The sequence below is a fragment of the Cygnus atratus genome, chromosome 1, assembly GCF_013377495.2.
Source record: "Cygnus atratus isolate AKBS03 ecotype Queensland, Australia chromosome 1, CAtr_DNAZoo_HiC_assembly, whole genome shotgun sequence".
Lineage (NCBI taxonomy): Eukaryota > Metazoa > Chordata > Aves > Anseriformes > Anatidae > Cygnus > Cygnus atratus.
The window spans coordinates 68,621,138-68,633,995 of record NC_066362.1 but is presented as its reverse complement, the minus strand read 5'-3'; the positions used below and the strand labels follow the sequence as shown (position 1 = coordinate 68,633,995).

The following is a 12,858-nucleotide window of genomic DNA, read 5'->3' as shown; positions in this document are numbered from 1 at the left end:
CAAAATAAGCCAGATCATTAGGATGTGGTCCTGTTTTCACAGTGTTTCCTAGTCTGTGGAACTCACTTCAGATCTTGGATATCTAAGACACAGAAGATGGTTCTGCTGCTATTTGGCCTTCATGAGTCTTTTCCTGGAGTATAGCACTTATTGTGAGCAGCCCATTAAGCAGACAACTTGAAAGAAGTGAGAAGATAACAACAAGACTGATCAAAGGGTTGGAAGTGTGATGTATTATATCTCTTTAGACTCAAATGAGTGAAGGAAATCATGGGGATAGGAACATTGGCACTGAGTGCTTTTTACATATGATATTTTTGGAGTTTGCATAGAATTCAGATGTTTTGAGATGGATTTAAATGGCATAAAATACAATTAAGTAACTCATTTTAGGGAAAATTCGTGATAAATGTGTACTTATCCATTTTAAAATCTTCCATTTTAAATGCAGAGAATATATTAAACCTCAGGGTTGCAGCAGCTAATAGTACCAGGAAGAAAAGAATAAAAAATAAAAAATGTCAATTCAAGTTGAAATAGGAATATTAATTGAGAGACAGCATCTCAAATACAGGCAAAAGATACGCAGTTTTCCTCAATTGCCTTCAAATCATAGTAACTTAGAAATCTAAGATCACCAGTTTTCACTTTGGTTTTCAAAAGCTGTTGCTTTTAGTCTAAAACTTAATTATGTCTTGAATGGTAGTACATATAGAAAGTGTTGGATTTGACTATTTAGATTGTGCTTAGTTCTGCAATTAGTTGCGGGAATTAATTCAGTTAACTGTTTCTGATACAAAGATTTGGAACAAAATATACCCATTGTATTCCTCTCTGTATTAGGGATTATTTCATCTTTTGCTTCATAAATGCATTAAAAATCTCTACCATTAAATAAAACAGCAGCACAAAGCATGTTACTACAAGTTCTATTCTTGAATTCAGCAAAACTGAGATGAAACATTGGGTAGAAATTCAGTCTTCCTTGCAGAAAGAGATTGCTAAGACCACACTGCTAGGCAATGGAAAACATAGGCTTTAATATATGAACTTTGCCATTTCTCAAGAAGGGTTATAACTGCATCTGATTAAAATGAAAAACTGTAAAACAACAGTATAACATAAAGCATTTTCTGAGGGGACCCCAGGCAGCTATGAACCTTACAAACAATTGTAGTAGAGGTATGTATTTCAGAGAATATAACACAGAATCTTGCATTTACGTACCTTAATCAGGTTACAACTTTCAATACAAGGAAATCAGTAGGTAGATTAAAACTACTATTCAGTGAGTTTTTAAATTATTCTAAGGTAAAATTAAATTAAGTAAAAATATAGTGTTGATGTTTGAAGATACCAGCCCATAATAGCATTGACATTCACTTGTGTGAAGTAATTTTCCTAATATGATTAAACATAAAGTATTCTCCTTTGCTTGTTTCTGTTGTTAAATCAGATTTTCCTGCTTAGTAGCTTATAAAGCTTGACAAATTTAGCAACAGTCTCATTATGTGCAATCATGTAATTTGTTTCATCATGTGGAAGCTACAAATACATTTATTTTTTGCTGCTATTTGAAGCCATGACTGTTTGAATTACCTTATTTCAGTCACATTTTTTAAACCCCTTATTCTGAAACTGTGGCCTAGGAATTACCTATGGACTGAGAGATCTTGAGTTATCTGTAAATCATGCCAGGATGTAGGCTTCAAGGAGCCTTCAGGGTTGCAGCTCTATAGAATCCACTGCATTGCTTGAATCAATGCATTTGATAACTCCATTGCCATTTAACAAGGGTCTTACAGAACCACATTTAAGTCTGCTTCTGGAAGGTGTGTTGAGTCATAAGAACAAACAGTGAATCACTGCCAAAACTATGCCACAAGAGCACTTGCCCTATTAAAAAAAAAAAAAAGGCAACATGTTTATAGAGTGCACTGGACAATATGAATATTTTAGCCTAGTTTCTGTTGTCAAAGGTAAAATAGGCTTAAAGTTTTAAGGCTTAAAGCTTTGCATATTGCCACAGAATCTATGCAAGTGCCTTCATTAGCATGCAGTTCAAATCAAGAGCGCATGCGTTGTTGTTGTCAATGTTGTTTTTTAAACAAGTTTCCCAGTTGTTCCTACTTACTGCACAGCAGTTCATGTTGCAGAGCAATCATACCTTGCACAGATAGGATTCGTTTCAGATGAAACAGAGGATGCATTCTGGGACCATTCCAGCCATTAATTGGTGTTGAGTCCATGGGACCAGGCTAGAGCTCCTCTGAAGAAACCCTACCAAAAACAAGTGTAATGAAAATATTAGGTCCTTACTACCAGCTGCCTCACTCTGCAGATCTACTGCTGTCTGTGTTGTTTAATACAGAGGTTTTTAAAAGGATCATTAAAGCAGTGAAAAAAAATTTTTTTTTTTCAGTGAAACACGGCCAAATTTCCTGCATTTTCCACAGGAGATAAGAATTTCTGAATTATGCTACACATTCATTCAATAGATTTATATTATCTCATAAGAACACATAATAAGGTCCTTTTCCTGAATTATTATTAGGAGTCACTTGTACTGCTTAAAGTCTTCGTTTTTTTTTCCTGCCAAGCCATCGAGTAAATGACTTTTTATCATTTTCTGTTTAACACATATCATGTTATCGCTTCACCAATTTGACTTGTGCATTTTCTATTTTGAATGTGACAGGAAGCTCCAATGTACTGGAATAGGGGAAAATTTCATTAAACAGGTCGATTTCAGTGTTGGTTTTATCTCATGAATTATAACATCATGTTGATGAGAAGTGTGCTATTTCATTATTGTTGCTGCAGCAAACCAGAAATGTTTTGAGCTGCCAAGAAAAGGAAAATCTGTCACGTGTATACTACCAATAACCATCAGCACTGGAGACAAGCTCAAAGGGTTTCCTCACATAAATTTATGAACACTTTTAAAATTGCTTCTAAGTCTATAAACGTATATGTATTTGCACTGAATATGCTAATACTAAAATAAAGCTTCTTGATCTTCTTGGGTGGTCAGGAACTGGGACAGGCTCCCCAGGGTCACAGCACTAAGACTGCCGGAGTTCAAGAAGCATTTGGACAACACTGTCAGACATAGGGTCGGGTTTTTGGGTGGTCCTGTGCAGATCCAGGAGTTGGACTCCATGATCCTTGTGGGTCCCTTCCAATTCAGGATATTCCATGATTCTATGATTCTTCAGGCTGATATGGTTGTGAGACAACTTCTGGACCTTAACTAAAGTTTGTTATAATCCTATGGTTTTGCCTTCCATAGCAGAACTTTGCAAACAGGTCCAGAGTACTGGCTATTGCTTCTGTAGAGACTCTATCATGTGAATTTAGTCCTCGTGGAGAGAAAAAGAACTCTCATTTCTTATTCTTTGAGGTTTAACTTATAAGTAAAAGTGAAAACACAACACTTCTTTTTGCACTTCTTTTTGCATATGAATCATTCATTATTGAATACTGCTATGTCTAAGAGAAGAAGCAGTATCATGAGATGAAACATGATATGAACATGAGATGAAAAGTATACATATTTTAAACTCTTTTGCTCTTGATTTGAATATTATTGTCAGAGAGTCGGTTTATAAAATGGTGTCAATTGTTATTCTTTAAAATACATATTTATTTATTTTTTTAGTGGCCTTAAACTTCCAGACCCCAGGAGTACAAATGGAATTGCAAAATGGAAAATTCCTAGACAATGGTGGTTGTGGCTATATTCTGAAACCAGAATTCCTGAGAAATCGCAGTTCAACATTTAACCCATACAATGTGGGAAGATACAGTAAGCCAATGTCTCTGTCAATAAGGGTAAGCTTAGTTAATTTTTAATTTGTTTGATAAAAAGTGAAAACAAACTAATGTTATGTATTTCAGACCTATCCATTATCCATTATTGGTTTCTTATTTTATCCTCACTCCTGTTTGTTGGAAAGTTTAATGTTATTTTTAAAAACATATCACTCATATAGTACCTATTGCTGCTTGGATGGTTTCCCATCTGTAATTGGCTTATGTTTACAAAAAGTGTCTAGATATTCAGAGGTTATAAGAGCTTGTAAAAACACATGATTTCCATAGTGTTGTGTACAGAAATGTAAATGTACCTTGCATTGTGTCGTAAGTGTAGCTGACATAAGAACATCACTTAGGATTGTGGGGACTGAACTCTGAAAGCCTTCAGAAATCAACTCTACATGGTATTATTTTCTTTAAGTATGAGTAATACTATTTATACTACAATAATGGTACTTAACAAATGCAAATGTTTAAAGATATGCTAGGAAGCTTTATGCTTAATTTAAGTTTAGATATCTTCCTATGCATATATAAAAGACTATTTTTCATATTAAAATCATATAAATAACTGTAAAAAAGGAAAAGGATCAATAAACCTTTGAATTATTTCTATTTCTCCCAAATTAAAACCTGATTTAATTCTTAAAAATATTAGAAATAGATGTTATTTAAAATAATAGATTATAAAAAACCTTTATTTTGCAGTCAAGTAGATGTTTTATAATTATTTGCTAGTTGGAAAACTACCTTTTCCCAATGAAAAAATGCTGTTTCTGATTATGCAGTATACCACTTGCATAAATGCTATTTAATTAGCATAAAATTAGTGTATAATTGATATTTCTTTCAGAGAAATAAATAGTGGAGATAAAACATTAGCTAATAACAATTATAAAATGCTTACTTAATGTGTGCACCTAATCAAGAACATTTTAGTGTCCTAACAGTGAGCATACCAATTACGAATAGGCATAGCCGGCTGATTTCAAGCACCCATGCATATACATCCATTACTTTAGCCCTTATTTGTATAAAGCTGGAGTTAATTAAAATGAAAAAAAAATATATCCCTGACTGTAATCCAGGACACAGGCAAAATCATTGACAATGGGAAGGAAATTTCTGAGTATGGAAGAAGTAGGCACAGAAAAAGGCAGCTTTTTAGACTGATGGCATAGACTGGGATGACAGGGTGGATAGTGCAGGATGCAAAGCAGCAGTGGCATCCCACCAGCTGTGGGACTGTGGGGCTCAGAGAGCCCTACTCACCGAGTGAGCTGCAAAAAATAGGAAATGATTGAAGACAACAAAAAATAAAAAATAATAATCAGGAGCGGGAGTCAAAGGAAAAACAGTTTCTGCTAAAGATGATGAACTTGATGAATGGAGAAATTTATATTTAGAGGTCAAAGATATAAAAATCTAGGGGTTAAAGTTTCTCAGGCTGACTAGCTGAATTTAGAGAACATCAATGAAGACCAAAAACACACAGGGCTTGATTTTACTTAATTCAATATCATTCTTACCTGATGTGCCACAGTTCCCATCACAAAGATTATATATAGCCTTTGAAGAAGAAATATGAATATGCACGGTATTTAAAATGGAGATTTCTAAGCATACCATATTATTTTTCTACTCTGTATGTCTGTTTCACCTTGGGCCTCACAAACGGATTGTATCTATGGATTTGGGTCACAAATGGCTGAAAACAGCATTCTCTTTGCATCCTCTCAGAGGCTTAGGCTTGGTCTAGCAAAGGGGTAAAAGTGTGAAATAGAACTTGTCCAATACAGCTGGATTTTACTGATGATGTTCAGGACATGTCAAAGGACTTCCCCTGGTTCTAAATGGGCTCTTTGTCTTTGCTTTCATCTTGAAAAGCTTTCTACTGAGGGTAATAGCTATTTTCCAGGAAGTAAGGGGCCAGCACCTGTATTTGCTAAGCCACTGCTCCTCAGTGGTTCAGGCTAGAACTTTTCTTGGACCAAGATGTTACAGAAAGTACCTAAGCAAAAGGTGGAGTTTGTGGTTTTTGACTTTTTGGTGGATGACAGGGGGATAAGAATCTGTATGCTGAGCTTTGATTTGTAGTCCTGAGATCTGGATCAAAGCATCACATCTCTCACCTAGGCTTGCGGATTTATATATCTCTCTTGATACATTTCAGCATTGATTTCTAAAAAGCAAACACTGTGCAGATGGTTATTCTCTCCCAGGTGTCCCGATAGATGGCAAAGTTGTGACTTTCATAAGTCCTTTCTTAGGCTGGGTGCCAGATTACAGGGCACTCTGAGGCAAAATTTCCAGGTAACTAACTAAATTAAGGAGAATAACATCAGGGAGCCTACTAAAGGCTGAGCTTTTACGTATTCCTGTGAAAGAGCAGGAACATAGGTGAGGAACACTGCTACATACCCTGCAAGACCACTGATGTCACCCTGAGTGTTAGTGCTAGTCCAGTAGACACAGCTTTAATAGAAATTCATGAGCTTGATCTCAGATATTGCAAAAAATCACCACTGATTCCTCCTTTTTTTTTTTTTTTTTTTTTATGGTAACTAAATATCACATTTACAGGCAGCATTGAGTGAAAAAGCTGAAATCTGAAAATTATTATGTAAAACACAATGATATCAAATTAGCCAAGAATTAAATTAAATAGGAAGTGCCATATTCTTAATTTCATTGTGTTTAATGTGTATTTTTGTAACAGTTTCGTTATGGCTGATATATGCTTCTTATAGTAGTTTCTTATGGAACAGTTTTTGCTGTGATGGCTACTATATGGCTACTATGTAAAGTTAATCCTTACAGTTATTTCAGTACATTACAACTTTAATTTTCCAGCTCATCAGTGGTCATCAGTTACCACCCAGTAACCTGTCGAAGACTAACAAGGCTGACCCTTTAGTGCAGATAGAAATTTACGGTGTGCCAGATGATCAAGTAAAAAGAAAATCTAGTGTCATAAAAAGCAATGGTGAGCATCAGTCTGTCTCTTAACTGTGAACAAAGGACAATAATATTTTTTATGGAATGACCATTTTTCCTTCCCAAGAAGCTGTTATGTTCTTACAGAGTCTGCAATTATTTCTCTCTAGATGAAGATCTTCTGGCACAAAATCTCTAGCAGAAGTTCAAGCTATGTGCCATTTTTGTTGAACAGTAAGTTAAGGAAGCATAAGCTCTCTATTAGTAGCACTCTCCTGAAGGAAGATGGAATACACACTGTGTTTACTCACTGTTGCGGGTTGGTCCCAGTAGGCAGCTAAGCATCGTTTGCTGTCCCGCCTTACATTCTCCCCACCCACAGTGGGATGTGGGAGAGAATTGGAAAGGTAAAACTTGTGGGCTTAGAGAAAGACAGTTTAATGGGTAAAGCAAAGCTCTGTGTGTAAGCAAAGCAAAACAAGGAATTCATTCAGTCCTTCCCATCGACAGGCAGATGTTCAGACATTTCCAGGAGTGCAAGTCTTCATTGTGCATAACAGTTACTTGGGAAGACAAATGCCATAAATTTGAATGACCTTCCTCCTTCTTTCTGCCAGCTTTTATTGCTGAGCACACCATCATATGCTATGGGATATCCCTTTGGTTGCTTGAGGTCAGCTGTCCTGCCCATGCCCTCTCCCAACCTCTTTTGCACCCTCAGCCTACTTGCTGGAGGGGCAATGCGAGAAACAGAAAAGTCCTTGACTGTGTAAGCACTGCCCAGCAACAACTGAAGCATCAGTGTGTCATCAACGTTTTTGGTCACAGAGCCAAAACATGTCACCATAAGAGCTGCTATGAAGAAAATTAAATCTCTCTGAGCCCAAACCTTTACCATGGTACATGTAAGGGAATTTTTGTGAAGAAATGTCTGCATTTTCATCATTTAGCTTATATGAGGTTTCTATTAGGACTCCTCCCTTAACTGCTTAACAGGTGAAGCGTGCAATCTTGGCGTTTGTCTTCAAGCATTCACTTACCTTTATCATATAGATCTTGAATTCTCAGCCTAAAGGTTCTCTGTGATCTTCCTTCTTTTGTGTCTATCTTTCCTATTTTTCTTTTCTTCTTTTTGTAGACTGCCACCATTTAAAATTGGTCCCTAAATCCATTCTCTCTCTGTATGAACACTGTTCAAGGCAAAGTGTCCTCCTCCTGTTCCACATCCCCTTTTGTATTTTGTTTTTAGTCATGTGATCACTTTTCTACCTTAATTCATTCAGCTCCTGCCTCATTTCCAATGCTGTAAGGAGAGAAACTGGCAAAACCATTAAACTGGTATGGCTATTGGAAAGTTTAAGTTGAGCAGAGATTCTGAACCTGAGTATTACTGTCCTATTTTGCTCTCTTTAAAGGGGCAGTGGTAACTTCTCAGCCTTTTAATTTACACTATTATGTAGCTAATAAATGATAAATCCCTAGAAGGGGATGGCGGGTATGCTGTAGGCAAGTCCCAAGCTGTCTGTGTTGGCTTCATTCTAAGCACTTCCTTCTGACCTATATCACTTCAGTCAGTAGGAATCTCATCATTTATTTAAATGGGCACAGAAATCTAGGGAAAAAGAAAGCATTTTACCAGCTCAGAATACTGATAGCAGATACAACTCAGCTATGAAATGCAGTAAATGAAATGGTATTTTGATACTGTGTATCTTCTCTTTTCATTAGCTTTGAGTCCTAGATGGGATGAAACTTTTTCTTTTACTGTCCAAGTTCCAGAACTGGCTTTGATACGCTTCTGTGTGGAAGATGAGATATCTCTGGTTGCAAATGAATTCCTTGGCCAATACACTTTACCACTGCTGAGCCTGAGTAAAGGTAATATTTTAAGAAGTGAGCCACCAATAATAGCTCAAAATAATCTACAACAATCCAGGGTTTTATCCTTACTGTAGTATTGATGGAGCGCAGCATTATGTTTATTTCCTACAGGAGAATTTTATAACCATAGGTTAAAAGTTGCACTCTGTATTTTCAAGTCATTGTAGTCTCTGAATGCAAACCCACACTACAGAAATCAAAAGACTATTAATGACTGTTAATAATTCCTACTGGAGTATTCCATTCTAAATAGAAACTGCTCAGGCAGTATTTTAACTCATTCTGATAGAAAACAGGAAGAGCAGTAAGTCAGAACTTCCATAAAATCAACAGTTAGGCTCCAAACCCAAAGAAGCCAAATTAAAATGAAACTAAACAAAACAAAAAACCACAAACCCCTCAGGTTACCTAGGTTACCTGCAATTTTCAGAGAGCAGAAGAATTTAAACTAAGCTAAATATGTATGGTATTTTTCTTGGTAGTGTTTCTTCTGTTGTACCAGTGTAGTTCCTGGAGACTTATGTGATGGGTAGGCTGCACATGAAGAGCAGGCACAGAAGTCAGTAGGCCAAGGAGAAAGGCTTATGTAAAATGGCTGTTACTACACTGGATTTCCAAAGGTATTTCTGAACAAAACAAACAGAATCAACTTTTATTATTGAATGTAGATGTGAAGGCAAAAACTGGAGCTGGCAGTGGGCACTGTGGCTTTTTTTATTAAGCTTCGCAGGATTTTTAATGGCTATTTCTCTCCAGGTTCTGTAGTCATAAAGCTGCTTGTGATTCTTATTTGAGGTTTAGGAGTTACACAAGAACAAAGACATTACCTTAAAGAACACTTGCTTTTCTCCAACATAAATCTTTACACTGATTACTTTCTACTTTTATTAGGGTATTTCAGAAAAATGAGGAAACATTACCCAATTTTTGAGACAAATTTGGCAGATGCTAAAGCTTACATGTTGTAAAATATTTTTTTTTTTTTTGGTGGAATTATTCATTGTGTCTCTCATATGTCTCTATGGTTTAATTTGGATCATAAATGGGAATTTAAATTTTGGAAAAGTAAGAGCATGCAGATTCTACAGGAAAGATTTTGAATCAAATAATTTAAAGTATTAGGAAATGGCACTGTAGAAACAGTGCCAAATTGGCCTAGCCCTTACCTACTGCAATGTAAAATTGTAAGATGCCATCAGGATGCCCATAGGCATAAATAAAATGCTGCTAAGTGATAAGCCAACAGATAATTTAAAAATTTATTATGATACTTAACATTGAACCCTCTGTATTCCAGGTCTGGAACCATGGCTTTGCTTTAGGTACCTAAGCTCCCTAAATAGCGAAAGGGGAAAATAACATCTTATAAGGTGATTCAAAACAGTCTACAGTTCTTAGGAAACAATGATCTAAACTATAAGTAGTGAGTTATGAATAAATCTTGCTCCTCTGCATAGCTCTGGTGCTTCTTGCTGCACTAGAGGAATGCCCCCTCCTTCCCTAGGATTTATATCCCTGCGGGTTCCCCTGAGGGCAAGTTGCTTCTAAAAGCTGAGCAGTGCTTACATCTTTTCTTTCCTTGACAGGCTATGGGACAAAGTTGTGCCATTGCCACCCTCCCCTGTTCTTCCTCTTGAAAGGATTCAAATCTATATAATCACTTTTCCCCCTTCCCTAGCAGCAGCTTCACCACTCAGCTGTAGTTTACATGGGGAAGGATGCTTGCTGCCCACCTGTAACAGTATTCCATATTTCATGTAGTGATTAAGTAGGTATACTCAAAGAGGGGAACAATTCTGTAGCTGGGAGATTAAAGGCTAGAGGAGGGAGTCCTGGGTTATGGTCCCTCTCCTAGTGACTCTGTTGTGTAGAACACCAATACAGGACAGAAATTCCATTGTCTCATGGTCCATCCTAGCTACCTCTTGATCAATTAACAGTTAATTATTTCATATGAATTGGAACAATTTCAATAAAAAAAAGTTATGCATCTCTCAGGACTCTTAGTAGTATATTCTGTAGCTTGGGACTATGAACACAGTCCTTGGAAATGAGTCTTAGTCCATGAAGTGAGTTTCTTCATAGCAAATAAAAAAAAGTCTTCCGCATATGAGTGGATGCTCTAAAGATTGATCACAAATGCATGTTGCCTGGGCTCAGCTTTAATATCTGCTGCCCAGAATCTGAACCTTAGGTGCAAAGTGAACTTTCATGTTGGATAAAAGAATCAAGAAAATCCAAAACCAAATGAGGGTCGCAAAGATTGCATGCACATCCAGAAACACCTAAAGAAGGACTGTGAGAACTGCAGTTCTGAACATGGATTATTAATCATAACAGACACTTAAATAACTCAAGTTATATTTACATAGATAAAATAGAGTATTTTTTATCAAAACTGACATTATTATTATGAAATAATGAAGACATTACATTTTTATGAAGCAATATAAGGCTTTGGGTTTGGGGGAGAGGAATTTTTTGTTTTAAGAGGAGGTAAGTTACGAGTTAAGAACAAGAGCTTCTTCAAATGCTTCTACTCACCAGATGAACACACAGTTTATTTTAAAGAGTTAATTTGAGGTTCATTAATTATGATGCACTTGCATAGTAGATCATAGAACAGCCCTATCATAATATTTTCATTTATGGTTAATACACTAACCAAGTGTCATTATATTTACAGGTTACTGTAACGTTCCTCTGTTTTCCAAAAATGGTGGCAAACTTGAACCTGCATCGCTGTTTGTTTATGTCTGGTACTACTAATGATGCTCCACATTAGTTGTCATTCTGGTGGATCACACCCTGCTCAATAAAGCAACATCTGTAGGCTTGCAACAACCCAATAGTCTGATTTCCAGAGTGGCATGTTCTCAGTGACTTTATTAAGCTAATAGGACTTCTTGTGTGAGTAAATGCTATCCTGAATAAGTAATAGCTACTGAAGTTAGCCCCACCATTATTTAGAAATAATTCATAAAGACTGAAATTTTTTGGACATTTTGTTGAATTCAATTAATAATTTCATTTGCAGCTGATTACAACATTTTGATTAATTACTGAGAATAATAGTTTAATATTTATGATATTAGGCTACAAAATTATGAGCATGTTACACAGAAATTTTTATTTGTATTGAACAAAAACTTTTAACATTGTACAATCATCTTTCTGGGGAAACAATACATACAATGTAAAGTCCATTTAAATTTATAATAATGGCAGTTTCTGATTGGGCTATACATCCTTAAAGTCCACTGAAATTTTGCTATCTGGAAAAACAGTTTTGAGAAAAAACAGCTCTTAAAATGATAAAAACTTAGATGCTAATATTTGTACCTTTTCTCAGCCTGATATTGAACCTCCTGCTGCTAAAGAAAGATAAATAATTCACAGGCTCATTTGTAAAGGGCCTATGTTCCTTGTAGCAGCAGGGAGCTCAGGATACATCTTACTGCAAACTCAGCAAGTAGGAATCAGCATGTTTTGAGGTGGATTAGAAGAAGAAATTTACGGGAGGCAAGGACTGATTGTGTGATTTAAGATCTCTGAGGGTAACACTTTGTCTGACAGAGCTATCACTGTAGATCTTGCCCATAAGACGTAATTTTTCTACCTTTCTTACAAAACTGAAGTATTATTGAGCTTCCACAGGACTGTATCTACCCAGCTAATTGCAGATTTGTTACTGTTTGTTTTTTTTCCAATGAATGTTTTATTGGTAGATTTCTTTCTTTAATACCAACAGTATTGCTTATGTTTGAAGACTGTTCTGATAATATTCTATTTTTAATGCTACATTTTTATTGTCATTTTAATGCTATCTTATTTAATGTTGCTCTAAGATGGAAAATCATGGTATGCTGTAAACAATGATTAGAAAATGTCACAGGAAATAACACTGTTAGAAAATTGCATTAGAGTTATAATGAGGAAATCGAGACAGTAGACTAAGAATCTAAAATCAATATTGAACTGTAAGGTCAGGTAATTTGATAACGTTGTAAGCTGGGCACAATGTGTTTTCTGTTCCTGAGTGACAAGTCACTTGATTCTTTACTCAGGAAAGCCTATAATCTAAAATATTATACTTACTGATTTTTGTAGTGATCATATCTGTATGCTAGCCAATGTCTCCTTCATGTGATAAATATTTTATAGCTTTTTTCAGCTCTGAAGAATCCTAATAATAATATTCAAGCAGAGTTCCCTTCACTT

At 35.9% G+C, this 12,858-nt stretch overlaps 1 protein-coding gene across 1 annotated transcript in view; it reads left to right on the top strand.

Moving 5' to 3' along the window:
* The window catches only part of PLCZ1 (phospholipase C zeta 1), a 50,225-nt gene extending 38,819 nt beyond the window's left edge, over nt 1-11,406 (top strand). Inside the window, exons 10-13 of the mRNA XM_035550833.1 lie at nt 3,662-3,834; nt 6,673-6,805; nt 8,485-8,634; nt 11,324-11,406. Coding sequence (XP_035406726.1) covers nt 3,662-3,834; nt 6,673-6,805; nt 8,485-8,634; nt 11,324-11,406 — 539 coding nt within the window. The remainder of the gene's footprint in view (nt 1-3,661; nt 3,835-6,672; nt 6,806-8,484; nt 8,635-11,323) is intronic.
* The last annotated feature ends 1,452 nt before the right edge of the window (nt 11,407-12,858 follow it).